Raw genomic sequence first — 15,927 nt, forward strand, 5'->3', positions numbered from 1 at the left:
AGGCAATGATGCGGCTCTGTCTTTGGTGACTGGGGTGCTTTGACGCTGTGGCAGCACATGAATATTGCAAGTGTGAGCTGCTGTGTGCCATGTTTTTAATGAACAGAATGGCAGGAGGCCTCCCATCACAGTGATTAACATATTTTCCCCCTCACCTAAGACCAAGACCATCCTTTGCAAACCTCAGTGGAAACGTGCTGCCTCCTTCCTCCACTCCAGCATATCAATCCTGGGCTGATACAGAGGCTGCTGGAAAGAGTCAAGGAGTATTACACGCTTGAAGCTGACCACAACCACGTGCACCCTGCCCATGCTGGAGATACACCACACCACCTCCACAACCATACCATGGGACTGTCCCAATTCACTGCAGAAGAAAGGAGACCTATTGTTAGCAGTTTGCCAGTGAAAAGGAATCAGGTCCATCACCTCTATCAGGATATGAATATGCACAAGCCAAATCAGTTCAGACACTTGAGGACAGGGACATCTTATTTGCCAGGACTGTGCCCACCAGACAGATGAGGCTGAGGGCCAAGGCTGTGCTCCTTGTGGGGGCGGCTGTGCTGCAGCCGGTTTATCCCTGATGTACGGTGAGACATGATGGGAGGGGAAAACATCTTGTGTTGGCCTATAAGACATGAGTGTGCTGGGAAGAGGTGTTCCCATGTTTCTTCTCAGCAGATACCCCAGGTCTCTTAGCACTACTTAGGGCCTGAAGACCACAAGTTCAGCTTCTGTCAGCTTTGTAGGCTATTCTGGCTCCCATTTCGACATTTTTTCTGCTCTCTTGCATGGACACAACATTCTGTTCACCTGCTCTCACACGTATTGAGAGCATCTGCTGTCTCTGCAGGGCTCAGAAAATAGAGGACACTTACATGCGTAAAGACCAATTGGCAAAGTACTGTCTGCTTCAAGGGTGAAGTTAATCACCTCTGCCAGATTGGAAAGTTCTGATCAGCCAATACAAACTGGAGAAGAAAAAATTTTCAAGTTAAGTGTTACCCTGGTCCAGGGCTGGTAGTACTGGATAGAAGGGCAACAGAAAAGTCACCAAGAGAGGAAATTGCTTCCCAATGATCAGCTATCATTAACCAGTTGTAAATTGGTTTCAGACTGTGGAGCAGAAGGTGATGAACACCTTGTTATTACTTCTGTAGCCTCAGCTTTCCAAAGAACATGGGTTACCCTGAACAGGAGCCTACCCTCATTTATACCCTGGGAGTTACTGGTATAAATCAGTACTCCTATTCCTGCTAATCGTCTATAAACTACTTAGCCCTTTCCAGCAGTTCCTAACTGGGCTAGCTGGACAACTCAGATTAATGAACCAGCAGTGAGCTCTGCCCATGTTATAACATTCTGAATACCAATATCACTTCTTAAGTATTTAAATTAACTGTTTCAGAAAAAAAAAAAAAAAAAAGATAAAAATCAGGATTATAGGCGCAGATCTTGACTTTCCATGGCACTAGCAGTCATCATCATAACAGAACAGCTAGGCCTAGAAATATCTTATTCCACGTTGGAAATGCTCAAAATATGTGTAAATATTTTTCCCAGTATCCAAGTTTTATTTGCCTTTAAAGTCAGATGCAAGGGCAGCAAAGCTACATGTCTAATTTTTACAGCACATTTTATGCTCTTACTCTCTGATCTTCCTCATCCATCTCTTTTTCCCTTGCATTCTATTTAATACAGATCCCAGCCAGAAAGAGCGCATGCTTTTTAGTTCAAATGTTATTACTTGTTACAATAAATTTATTTGCATGATGTGATTATCAGTTCAAGAAAGTAAAACATTTGTTTTCCACGCCACTGTTCTGCTAATGATCTTTTTTGCTAGTATTCTTCACTGCATCACTGATAAAATAAACCCAAGCCCTAAAATCTTCCAACTCTCAAAAGACATGAGTTGCTGCAGAAACTCTATGTCTGTCGTGCATGTCTATGTGTGCTCAAGAGGTTGAAGCATGGGGCTCTTAGCATAGAAATTAGTTCGGTAATTTTTCAGGTGTTTATTTCAAATATTTTTCTTTCTTGCATGAAATCTTTCCTGCCAATGGTTTGTGAAAAATATTGATAAGCTGCTTTGGTAAGAAAATCTGGACCTGATTAAGTAGAGATTTTAGTTTTTCCTTTTGCCCTTTATAGGTAGGGCCTTGTTTTTGTGGGTTTTTTTTTTTTTTTGGTTTTTTTTTTGTTTGTTTTTTTTTTTGTTTTTGGGGGCTTTTTTTGTTTGGTTTTTTTACTTTTTTTTTTTGTTTGTTTGTTTTGTTTTGTTCTTTTTTTAATATAAGCTTTCTCACTGTTTAAAAAGGAAATCATTATAGTCATTGAAAATACCAATGGGTACAATCAAAAGACACTGTGAATCACCTTTAAAGCAATGCAGTGATCAAGATGATTTTCAGGTTATGTGAATCCTTTAACACAAAGACTTCATCACTATGAAATCCGCTGTGGAAGTTTTTTGAGAGTTAGCAGTAGCAGGTGCAGGACTCGTGTAGCATATTCCTTGCTGACCTGTTTAGTGTTTCAAAGCTCTCTGTGGATTTTATGCAGGAGTCAGGCACTGGTAAGGCAGGAACCTGAGAGATCTTCTGGTGATGTGCAGCCATAGAAGGATATTGCTAAGCTGTGCACAAGTGAGCTGAAACAGACAACCAAGTCTGACATGTTTTGGGAACTTCAGGAGCTCATGAGACCCATTAGTCTTTCAAAAGCCTCTTGTGCAACCTGAACTAACCCCTTTACCCTTGCAGTTACAGTGAACAGAAGGCAACAAAAATGGCACCAGTCACTACTTTTAAAGCAAACCTCTGCTCTGGTAAGTAGTGCATGCTGCAGGGCCATATGTACACAGGTGGGAAAGGCAGAAGATACAAAACTCTTCTCCCTCAAGTGACCAAGTGATGAGCAAGTGTTTCTACACTTCTTGCCTGCTCAAGGGTCCATCTGGGACCCTTCAAAAGTTTAGAAGAGCAATGGGACTCAGTGGGTAAGCAGCATGGTTTCTGGGAAGAGGAAACTTAAACTGGAGTCTTGGGTGGGCTGGAATGTGCAGGAGAGGTACCTGCTTGCCTGCTGCAATACTGCAGAAACTGTGAGTGTACTGCTGAGGCGCTCCGTGATGGCTTTGTGTCTTTGGTGCAAAGCCACCATGAGGAGTGGTAATGGCCTGTCTCTGCTGCAGCTACATGTCCCTAACCTTAAAAATCCTGGGGAAGGGGAATGTGGGGGAGTATGTGCAGGTTGTTGCACCCATGCTGATGTGCAGAGCAATGCTAAATGCTGGGGGTTTCTAAAGCTCTCACTGCTGCAAAACAGGCTTCATCACAACCAGAGAGGTGTTTTGGGATAGCAAAAACCATCAAATCCAGAAGGCATCAGAAATTTACCCTGAAAGCAGGTAAGGCAGTTCTAAGCTACTGTCATGAACTGTCAACAATTTTTTTTGAGTGTGTTTTAACGGTATTTTAAATTTTGGACAGATTTCATCCTGAAGCTTCTTCTCAGTGGATTATTTTCCTTTGACCTTTTGAATGCTTATAGCCAGCTCATCTAATCTTGAAGAGGTCTCTTGGCAGAAGTAAGCACATACATTTATAAGTAACTCTTGTATTGTTTTACTCTTACCTTGGTGGGCTTGGTTGAGATCAAAAATGGTGGGGGGATCACTAATACAGTTGCTGAACCTTCCTTTGAATATCTACATTCTGAATCTTAAGGACTTGGATTTAATGCTGTATTTGTTCATGATATATTCATAGTAGATTGACATCAGTTAAAAAGAAAAAACTACATTTTTAACAGGGGTGTAGTTTGAGTGACACTAAGGAAAGTGCCAAAAAATACCTGAAGGCCTGCTTCTGCTAGAAGACGAGCAGGTGTTTGCTGCCAGCTGCCCAAATGAACAAGAATTCAAGTAGGATCCCCCTTTGGATAACAAAGACTCAAAAAATGAGTCTGACATCAGATTGGCCATTCTTTTGTCCTATTAATTTTGGTCAACTCTTCCATGAGCTACGAGTTCAGTGACCTGTTTTTACTTCCCAGTTTTAGATTGCAAACCTGCCATGCTTCTAAGCATACCAAACTTTTCCATAAGTTCATCCTAAAAAGAATAGAGGTAAACAAAGGCATTCAAACAACAGAAAACAAGACACAACACTTTGTGATATTTTTAGTGTTTTAAAGTAATCATTTTATGTTTCTTTTGGATGACATTGTTTATTGTAAGACATAATTTTTATTAAATACACTGTAATACAAGAGACTTTCCATGTCATGTTGAGAGAAGCTGGTCACATGATTCACAAACAAAACTTTTAACACTGATACCTAGGCAGCACTTTGAAATCAGCCAAGATGCAATGAAAGTTTTAAAGCAATGACTACTTGCAACAAACTGCAAAACAAGAACCACTAAGTATTTCCACGGAGACATCACATTAAATAATTTTTTTTAAAAAAAGGAAAAGAGAAAGGAGAAAGATAGCTCTACACACCAGGTCACAATTTGGTGACAATATAGAGATTTATATTTGTATGTAGATATCTTCCTCTTTACCTAACGTGACAAACAGAGTGATATCTAGAAATATATATACATGAAGTATAGGTGGAGAGAAGGGCTGGGACAAATATTTAATTATTAATTGATTCTCTCTCTCTCTATTGGTGATTCAGTTAAACATAAAATTTGAATTAAATTATTTGTTTATAAAACATTCTTAGGTGCTTTTCTATAAGTTAAGAAAGATACATATAAGCTGCAAGAATTAGGCCTCTGGATAGATTTGATTTGTTCAGTTTTCTCACATATTCCAATCGACGGCCTCATTTACTAGCAGCTTCCATAATCCTTGCTCAAATATTCAGTGTTTATAAAACATCAGCCAGTCATCACTCAGAACCTTCTACAAGCAAACAAAAAATCTCCACAGACCTTGTGCAGAATGCATAGACGGAAAAATAACACATCCATCATTTCCCAATTCTTCTCCTGAGACATATGTTTAAAAGATGGCAAAATAGTCACTTGGTTGCTATTGTGAATTTCACAGTGTTTTCCCTGCAACATGTAGACTTTTTTCTTTTTTTGCTTCATATTTGTAATGAGCAACATATCCCCCCCCACCCTGCCCAAATAAAGGTGTTTTAACTAAGGCTCTAAAGGACCTCTTATTCAAAGCAGCAGTGGTTTATTCCAGTCCTCACAAAAAGAAAATACAACTTCCTGTGCTATCAAAACCTTCATCTCTTGTTAGAAATCCCAACTTCCTCTCCAGTCCCTCACCACTCCCCTCCCCCACATTTTATAGCAGTATTTGAAATTCAGTTACAGGCTGCAACAGCCCAAATATGGACTTGTGGATTAATACATGCATTAATACCTTAGTCATTTGGGTTATTTAATTTCTTTTAAAGTGTTTTGTAGAAGTCTGTCTCAACCACAACCTCTTATAATGGTGGAGAGGGTAGAGATAGAGACAGAAAGAGAGGAAAAGAAAGAAATGTAAGAGAAGGAAAGAAGGAGGAAAGACAGGAAAAGAGAAAGAAGGAGAGAAAATGATAGAAAATAGTGAGGACAAAAAAAAAAAAAAAGAACAAGATAAAAAATACTTATTAACCTGTAGACAATATATAGATATGTTGTTTTACAGGTCAAAATAATGCAGTCCTTTTAAGAGTGTACACTCCATCAGGCATCATGGGATGCTGTTGCTGTACAAGTGTCTTTCTCCACGACCAGTTCCAAGTTCTGCAGATGTATTGAGAGTGAAGGACAGAGTGCGACGAATGCTACTGTTACTACTCCTGAATGGCAACGTTCTCGTTGTTCTCCAAGTCATGTTGCAGTGTGAATAGTCCAGCTCATTCTTGGAATCATTTCGTTACTGCAGGCAAGTATAAAATGCTAATGGTGCGGTACTGTTATGCTGGAACAATAAAACAACAGTAGCACAAACCCAGTAAAACAAACTCTGTTTTCTGAGCTTGGAAGCTTATCTGTTAATTTCATTGTGAGAAATCAACAAGTGAGATGGGAATGGGAAGAAATGTTTTTATGCAATCATCTGGGGAAGAAAAGTGCTCATTGTTAAATCTCTGGCATTCTAGCACTGCCTCTGCTGCACACCAGTTAGAAAGTTGAATCTTACAAATATAGAAAAATAAATATCAAAAGAAAAAAATTTGGTTACTCAGCAGACGTTGTCAATTTATTAATAGCACTCGAATCATAATTTTTAATAACATAGGTGTATGTAAATTTATACATATACACACAGCCCATACATAATGTGCATGCATGTCTGCACATATATAAGTAAAATACAACAGACATAGGCATACATGTATATGCTATGTGTGTATATATATATGCCATATGCAAACACACATATATTATATATATGTATATATATATATATATGGTCAGTTCATAGCACAGTCCAGAAAGACTTTTAAAATGAGCCTGATTGTCATACTTACTCAGTGTACACGATTTACCTGACAGTGCAAGCATGATAAGTATGCACATATACTCACTCTTCATTGTGATTTGAACATATTTCTTCCTCTTCTCTGCTCACTCTGCTACACTTACCCACCTTTTAATGAACAAATACAAACTATGTATAGCTACAGTTTACAGCTTTTCTACTGTGATTATACATTTTATGTGCTATCAAGAACATTAACGATATAGGTCAAGATTATCCATGGTGGTGGCTCTGTAGAACATTTGGTCCTTTAGAAATTTAACAAACTGCTATGTTATTGCACAACAGATTTTAATACTATTTATTCTCTGAAATGACTCTAAAAGTCTCGCTAGGAAATAAAAAAAAAAGATGCCACTAAGTACATTTTCAGGGTCTTGTGGTTATTTTTTGGTATACATTCTTTCAGTTCTTGGAAAACACACCTGCTTGCTTTTGGGCTGGAGCCTCTTTTACAGTAGAAGCATCATCTCAGACACCTTTTTCTTCACCTCAGAAGAAACTAAGACAGAATATGCAAGTAAAAACTTAGCAGCCCCCTCCACCAACTGCACCCTCTTCCCACTGCACAGTAAGAGGACTCTGATATCTTTCTTTTCCACCACTGTTATTTTGAAGATAAATTTCAAATTCCTTTAAATAGCATTAAATAGCATTCATATTCTCAAGAGAATGGGTTTCACTGGCTGCTCAGTCTTTTTCTAGTTTTCTGTGAAAACTTCCAAGACAGTCTAGATAAAATCTTAAGGCCCATTTTGTAGGAATCTTCCTCTGGCTTTTTATGTGTTTCCAGTTCAGTAGCAGTTAAGAAATAACTTCTAGTTTATTAAAGAAATACTGAGTATGGCTTTGTAGTTACACTGTCATGTTTATTTGTAATGCTGCCTTTTCAATGACATTGAGAAGGGTAAAACTTCATCAGTGTCCAGCGAACTGTTTTCTTCTGAAAATGTTCAGAATTTTTATAAGCTAGCTCTAAAAGCTTCTGAAGGAAAAACTTAAAGTGCCTCAATAAATAATACATGCGAGCAAATTATATATTAAATGTGCTATGGGAACACTTACAAAAATAAAATGCTTAATTTATTAAATAAAATATCCCCAACACGAAGATGGACTATTTTGATCTGGCTCATATCATTAAGAAATAATAAAAAGAGAAAATGGAAAGAAAGATCACTTTTTTGCAATAACGCCCCCTCACAGAGGGAGGCAGAAGTCTTGAGGAATAGATAAGGTAGGTTTTCATTTGTAAGAATTCATATTAAAAATAATCCTAGCTCTAAATTTCAAATTGTCAACTTCTAGTTTGAAAAACAACATGTATACCCATGCAGCGATCATCAACACAGTGGCCATGCAAATGTTATACACATACAATGCCAATCCAACCAAAAATAAATTATTTAATAAAGTGTGTATGTTGGTTATGACAGCAATAGTACCAATACAAAAATGACGCTGAGGTCAGAATCTTTGCACTCTGAATAGCAAGCCATAACCACAGAGTAATTTGTTTTATCTAGAGATCTTTATCCCCTGCTATGTCTCAAACATAACCAGTGATCTCCGTGCTTTAGATTATTCATGTTATATCAGCCTATAGTATCTATAACATTTTAAAGGCATTTTAACATGGCTAATGTCCTCCATTAGCCCCTTCTAATGAAATATAGGTTATATCACTATGAGTTTGCTATGCCTACTAGGGTGTACTACAAGATGAGTGATTGTTTCTGCACAAAGGGCATTAATCAACAAAGACCATGCACAGTTTTGCTTGCACGGTTAAAAAAAAAGCAAAAAGGAGGGAAGGAGGGAAGGAGGGAAGGAGGGAAGGAGGGAAGGAGGGAAGGAAGGAAGGAAGGAAGGAAGGAAGGAAGGAAGGAAGGAAGGAAGGAAGGAAGGAAGGAAGGAAGGAAGGAAGGAAGGAAGGAAGGAAGGAAGGAAGGAAGGAAGGAAGGAAGGAAGGAAGGAAGGAAGGAAGGAAGGAAGGAAGGAAGGAAGGAAGGAAGGAAGGAAGGAAGGAAGGAAGGAAGGAAGGAAGGAAGGAAGGAAGGAAGGAAGGAAGGAAGGAAGGAAGGAAGGAAGGGAGGGAGGGAGGGAGGGAGGGAGGGAGGGAGGGAGGGAGGGAGGGAGGGAGGGAGGGAGGGAGGGAGGGAGGGAGGGAGGGAGGGAGGGAGGGAGGGACGAAGGAAGGAAGGAAGATGCTGCTGGACAAGCACGATATAGGATACACCTGCCTCAGCATTTATAGTTTATCCTATCAAAATCCTTAGTTTCAACATGTGATCTTGAAATTAATATTGTATGTAACTAAATCTAGCTTCAGCCTTTACTGAAAAAGACTAGCTGGAGAACATTTTACACCAGTGGCATGACAATATCCTACCAGAAGACTAAAAAAGGGCATGTATTTAGTTTATCATGTTGTAACACAGTTGCGTGCAATGCAGGCAGCATCGTTTTTTGTTTTACTTGATTCTGGCAATGAATAGTGCTGGCAAAGCACCTCCTTCAGGAATCTCTTAAGTCCTCAGAAAGACTCTTCAGGGAAATAGCTAGGCCCCCTCTTGTCTTCCATCAAATCACTTCAGTGTTTTCTTGTAGGGTTGGATGCCACATGATTTTGCAAGTTCCTCCAGATAGTGTATAACACAAGAGTGTCTTCTTTCTATCTGCTTTATCTCTGCAAAGAACATTCTTCATGTAGAGAACACCAGTCTTCTTTTTCCACCCACAGGCCGAAGCAAAAAAAAAAATAAATGAGGTGAATCCATAGAAACTCCCAGTAGCTATACAGCTGAAATCACAAAGTTTTAGTCAAATATATTTTTCCCTTTTTTCATCCACATCAAAGGCATGAATACAACAAGGCATTGTCAGTTGTGGTGGGCAAACTGAAGAGTCTGCTGATATAACAGATTGGGTTTTTAAGGCCTTTGTCTATGCAGAGTTACAATAATGCAGAAGCCAAATTGATTAGAAAGACAAGAGAGAAGGAAAAAAAAGATAGAAACTGAGAGAAAGGGAGAAGATACGTCTTGATAATGTCTAAAAAGTCAATACTGTGTCTACAGATGGAGAAGCGCACATTGCTTGCCCTTTGAAAGCTTCTCCTCAACTTTGTCATTAATACTGTCAAAGTTAAGAACACATTTAATGTAGTTCAGCGGCAGTTGAACATTCATTCCCGCAGCCCAGGAGAAATGCTAGGAGACTTTAGCCTAAAATATCCAAGTAGACTGGAGATGCCTTGGCCAAGTTCTGAAGGAGGGAGTGGATTTCTTTGATGTTGAGCCGCATGTGAGGCTCCCGTTGCCAACAGCCCAGCATCAAGTCATACACTTCCTTTGGGCATGTGCGAGGTCGCTGCAGGACTCGGCCCTGAGTGATGCACTCAATCACCTAGGAGAAATCACAAGCAAAGGATCAGCACATTTGTGACAGCTGCATAAAGATCATCCATGGAAGAGTTAGCTTTAACCACAGCAGCCTCACTGGTGGCAACCACACAGCCATCTCTGCTTTTCTATGCAGAAGAATGAGCAGCAGTATGTGATCTGGAAAGTTTACTGTAATGTGTATCGAAGAACAATAATTTCACTCATGTTAAATTCACCCACATTGTCTACTCCATACATAAGGAAATTGGAGGTGGGAATTAGTCCCATAACTTCTCTCTCTACCCAACTACCACCTCAGAGGGAGGATAAATTTTCAACCTGCTCATAGAGCATCAATGTCTCTCCTCCTCTCTACCTTCTGCAAACTTATGAGTATCACTAGCTAATCTCTGGAAGGGGGATACTAGTGACTGCCTAGAAATCAAAAGAGATATCTTGATTACTTCAGTCTGATCTCTCCATGGTTATGAACAACCACTCTGAAACATCATGTATGATACATCTGTTCAGGAGATGCTAAGGTCCTTTTCATTCTCTCATAGTCTACCCAGAGCAGACTTTATGCTATTCAAAGGAAAAAAAAAAAAAATCCAACTGCTCTAGTTCTGCTTGAACACCTTCCATTCACTCAGGGAGAAAAAAGTGAAAAAAAAAGAAATTCAACTGTATGGTTCATGACAATACAATAAATACTGTATATAAGTGTTGGCCTTTAAGAAATAAATTTGTTACTATCCCTTCTCCAGAGAAGCCACACCATCAATTAGCATAGCAGTTTTCCCAATGCAATTTGAGAATATATTACACATACCTCATTGTTTGAGAGCTGATACCATGGCTGTTTGCCATAGGTAAAGATTTCCCATAATACAACCCCCAGGCTCCAGACATCACTTTCTGTGGTGAACTTCCTGTACATTATACTCTCTGGAGGCATCCAACGAATGGGCAGCATGGTGTGACCCCCAACCTGAGAGAAACAAATAAAAGAGTTAGAAATAACTTCTTCCGACCCTCACAAGGCAATCTGAAGGTGTTAAACATGGAGAATCCATGCTTTCTTTTTATTTCCCATCTGGGAGCATTCACTTTGAGGAGCTCTGAAGAATTGTAGGTTCGTGGTTCAAACTTCTCCAGCAACAATCAGTACCACACAATATGTTCCCCAACAAAAATCTCAAAAGATGTTGTTTCTGAAGTTTGAACTAAACTTTAATGTTTACTTGGCACACCCTACTTAAGGAACAGGTAAGTCTATATTACTCTACCAACCAACTTCAAATATGGCCAGTTTTACTCTCTATTTTGACACTCAAGAAACTAAAAAATACTCATTAAATGAAATCTGGCAAGTGATTCTCCTAGAAACTCAACAACATCAATTAAAATTAATGAAGACATAGTGATCTGACTGTATGACATTGTAGGATTAGATCTGTAAGGTTGAATATCTTAATTTTGACTGAATTAAAGCAATGCTAATTTCTGTTGTTAAGTTCCACAGTAAAAGCATCAAATTATTTTGTTCCACATTAACTACCCTATACATTAAAAAAAAAAAAAAAAAAAAAAAAATCAGTCCTTTGGGTATATTCCCTTTATAATAAGTAACTTGTAAGATAGGGATTTCTACCCCAAATCAAGTCTTGTTGAATGGGGCCTTCACTGAATTAATGCCTTTCTGCAAGTTTTTAGAACATTTTAAATTTTCCCCAGAAAATTTCCTTAGACTTAGGTTTCCAAACCTTAATTTAAATTTTTTAAAGTCTCTTGTTTCCAGGTTCTAAACAATTCATTGTTCCTGGCGTGTCCTATTCCGGTTGGATCACATCAATAAAGAAATCTAAGCAATTTTTAAACAGCGTAACTGCTGAGATGCTGTGATATGGATGTACAAATATGCTAGTTTTGTACCATGAGACCTGAGAATATTTCCAAGGAAGATTTAAGAAAAAAAAAAAAAAAGGAAAGCTTTTTCAAGGCTTACTCTTGATTAACTAATTTTCCTTTCTAAAAATATATTAGTTATGAAACCACATTTACACTTTCAGGATTCTGTTGATTCAAAATATAATTTCTCCTTTTGGGATGTAACATTTGTTGTTATAAATAATGGCCTTCTTGTTCTCATGTTCAAATGGAAGAAAAACCGAACAGTCAGGGTTGACATTTCTAAATCATACAGAATATTTGTCAGTAATTCATTGTTAGTGCATCATACTAAACACAGCTGTGGCTGTGAGAGCTCAGTCCTGTTCTGTGTATCTCCACAAGTCCATATTCACTACTGATTTCATAGAAACATGAAATAGAAAGTCATGCTAAAATTTTCATAGACTTGGTTTATTATGAGGCCCTTCTTCTTCTCCACATGAGATGTTATGCAAGTGATGGAGGAATATGACTTAGCAGGTGGTTGAATGACAGTCAGAGCTCCCAGTTTCACTTCCTGGCTGTACTGTGGATGTGCTTCTGACTGCAGGTTGCTATGCACAGCTGTCTGAGCCATTTACAAATGGACCCAGGTCTTGTGCACTGCATTGATAGAGAATGGATACACATTCTCAAGTGCTTTTTGCAATTTGGCTCATTTATCTCTATGTTAACAGTTTATCTCTCTGGTAGACAGACTGGTTGTAAGGCTCTGTGCTTTGGTATTTTTCATCAACTTTGAGAGGCCTCTCAAGGATGCAGAGAGTTTGAACACACCGATATGCTGAGATGCAACCAAACATTCATTTCCCCACTTTACCATAACCTAAACTGACATGACAATCAAACATGTCCAAACCACTACCATTTTTAAGCCAGTCTTGAGAGGTATTTCATTAGAAAGACAAAAAAATTAGTCCCTTAGAAACATGCAGCCACATACAGCCATTCAAAGGGCAAGTGCCCTTAAAAGATGGTCAGTGATGAGAACCTTTTGGTCTCATCAAATATTAAAATGGCTTTTACATCTGTTCATCATATAATCTCTGCTACTGGTTCTGTTTTGCAACTTCTTTGACTCATTCCTTTAAAGATTTATGAAAGCTATAGACAATAAAATATGCAACTACTCTTTTTTTTTCTTTGGTCACATCTTAAGAGATTTTGAAAAAGCAATTAAAAAAAACCCCAACTACTCTTCAAATCTTATGTTTTTTTCACTACAGATCCAGTCTATTTTTGGTAGGATTCTATGCTGAGCTTTCATTGTCACTCAGGAAAATGAAGGACGCATCTCTTGAGTGATGATAATCTGCCACCAGATGATGGCTCTGTGATGCACTGATCTGTAAAATCGCACACCTAGCTGTCTCTCTTTGCAGTCACAGCAAGACTGACTTGTTTGCATTGACACCAGGAATTCAGTTTACAAGGCACAGGGCTCATTGGTGTTCTTCCCAGATCATCTTTCCTGAAGCTGTGTCTATTTCTGTCCCTGAAGGCACAAGATTTCTCTTGACCAGTGCTGAGAAGTCCTGAGGTGTCTCCGCCTCTATCATTCCTGTTACTTCAAACACTTCACATCTTTTTGAATATAGAATTCATTGCCTTTCAAAATATCAACAAAAATATTATACAGGGTGATCTCCTTGGCAGGTGGCCATGAAGACAAGACAACCTGTGCAGCACTGATCATCTCATGTGGTACTCTGTGCATCTCCTACAGGCTAAGAGCACCTTGCATTTCAGTTCAGTTCCATTAAAAGCACATGTCTGGGCCAAAGGCACTTCTTCTAAATACATGTTTCCTTCTCTATTAAAAATCAGTTGTTACTGGGTCAACACTCAAATCAGAAAAGCATTAAGAGCTGTGCTAGTTGTATGCCTAAAATGAGGCAGATACTTCAGAGCCTTTTGAACTGAAGCTTAGGACTTGACACAATTGTTTGCAGGACGCCTGAAACAAACTGTGTGTATTGAGAGTTTCTTTCAATTTTTGTCTTATGAGTCCAAGCACCCAGTCTTGTGCTATAACAGCAATGAAGAGAGGTGGGATGCTTTCTTGCTGTTGGTGCCATACTCTCAGCAAGGCTAGGAGGTGTTTTCCAAGAAGCAGCAGTGAATGAAAACATTTCACTGACCAAAGTTTAAAGGTTCTGAGTGCTTCAAAGAGATGCCTTCAGTATATTCTTTAATAAGGAATGCAGGTTATTACAAAGCTCTCAGATATTACCAGCGTTCTGCAGTACAGTCCCTGCCATGCACAATGTAATTTCAGTCCTGATACATACACATACATTTCAAATGGTTTTGTGCTATATGTAACAAAAACCTTTATATTCAGTCTAGCTAGTTATGAGAGGTTTAAAAACATTAGAGTTTTAACTTAATATGCTAACACTTTAAAATCCATAATGTAGCTATATTACCACTTCATATATACAAATATTTTCTTGATACTTACCTGAAAGCAGCTGCATTATCACCATAATACCATACAATACCACAGTTCTGTTTTATTTGGAATTGTGTTCTACAGACATACAGACTTAAGTACTTCCAAATGCCAGTTCTTGAAAGCAAACACAACCTAGCCCAGCTATAGTCTCTCATTATATTCACTAGCTGCTTTTACTAGCAATACTGGGCTAGAAAACCTGGTGAATTAGCCTCTGCAATGTGCAAACAGTCCATGGAGAGGAGAGAATGCTATGCCCAATCAGTGAACTGTCATGTTCTCCAATGAAGCTCTTCTAAGGAAAAGCTGCCAAAACGTCCCATGTATAAGATGTTGCACTTTCAACAATACAATCTCATTAACACTTGTCACTGCTTTAAGCAACCGTCTTTTCAATGAATTTAGCACTTTGAAAGGTGCCAGAGAAGCTGGCCTTGAACATTGCTATAATCTATTTGCAAACATTAATCTTCTAGGGCTGCTATAGAAGTGCCATGTCTTAGACTTGAAGCAGGGCCTATAATTTTATAGTTTATCTCTTTCTTTCAATTAAAAGTACATCTGTCTATACCCTGACGTGACACTATTCCAACTTCATGGCCCAGCTACCATAGAAATCCATGGGTCTGTTGTCTGATGATTGTGAGAAAATCACAGATATGCTCTCTTAAAGAGAAAACCAAATGAAGCCTTATACTCTGGCTGGAAACAAGATGGTGGAGCTGGGCGAAGCTAACTTAAGAGATATGGAAGTCACAAGGGTTATGTGAGGCTGCACAGATAAGACACAACCTACAGGTCAGGAAAGGCACAAGAAGTAGTCACATGGAATCATCACACAGAATCACCAAGGTTGCCAGAGACCTGAAAGATCATCTAGTTCATGCATAGCATCACAATAGTTAACCCTAAACCATGTTCTCAAAGGCCACGTCCAGATGTCCCTTGAACACTTCCAGAGACTGTGACTCTACCACTTTTTTGGGCAACTTATTCCAATGCCTAACCACCCTTTTAGAGAAAAATTATTTTTTAATCTAAACTTTCCCTAATGTAATTTAAGGCCATTTTCTCTCATCCTTTAGCTTGAGACATGGTAGAAAAGAATGACTTCCTTTCAGGCAGTTATAGAGACCAATAAATTCTCCACTCAGCTTCTTCTTCTCCTCTTGACTAAAAACCCCCAGCTCATTGTACTTCAGACCCTCCACCAGCTCTGTTGCCCTACTCTGGACACACTGAAGTAGCTCAGAGAAAGGGTCCCAGAACTGGACACAGGATCCGAGGTGTGGCTTCCCCCAGTGTGGAATACAATGAAACAATCACTGCCCTCGTCCTGCTGGACACACATACTGTCCAGAATGCCACTGGCCTTGGCTACCTGGGCACGTGCTGGCTCAAGTTCAGCAGGCTGATGGCCAGCACCCCCAAATCCCGTTCTGCTGAACAGCTCTTGAAGCTCTCCTCCCCCAGCCTGTAGCACTGCATGGGGTTGTGATCCAAGTGCAGAACTCAGCACTTTGCCTTGTTGAACCTCATGCAGCAGTAGGCCATAGATCCAGTCCATCAAGATGTCTCTTGCAGAGCTTTTTGACCCTCAGGCAGATCAACCAATACT

General features: G+C 39.1%; 1 protein-coding gene across 1 annotated transcript in view; it reads right to left on the reverse strand.

The window, feature by feature from the left end:
- Positions 1–8,690: 8,690 nt before the first annotated feature.
- Positions 8,691–15,927, reverse strand: part of NTRK2 (neurotrophic receptor tyrosine kinase 2) — a 197,202-nt gene continuing 189,965 nt past the window's right edge. Inside the window, exons 16-17 of the mRNA XM_079330943.1 lie at positions 10,731–10,889; positions 8,691–9,920 (exon numbers count right to left, since the gene is read on the reverse strand). Of these exons, the coding sequence (XP_079187069.1) occupies positions 9,735–9,920; positions 10,731–10,889 (345 nt within the window). The 3' untranslated portion in view covers positions 8,691–9,734. The remainder of the gene's footprint in view (positions 9,921–10,730; positions 10,890–15,927) is intronic.

The sequence above is a fragment of the Erithacus rubecula genome, assembly GCF_903797595.1.
Source record: "Erithacus rubecula genome assembly, contig: SUPER_Z_unloc_2, whole genome shotgun sequence".
NCBI lineage: Eukaryota > Metazoa > Chordata > Aves > Passeriformes > Muscicapidae > Erithacus > Erithacus rubecula.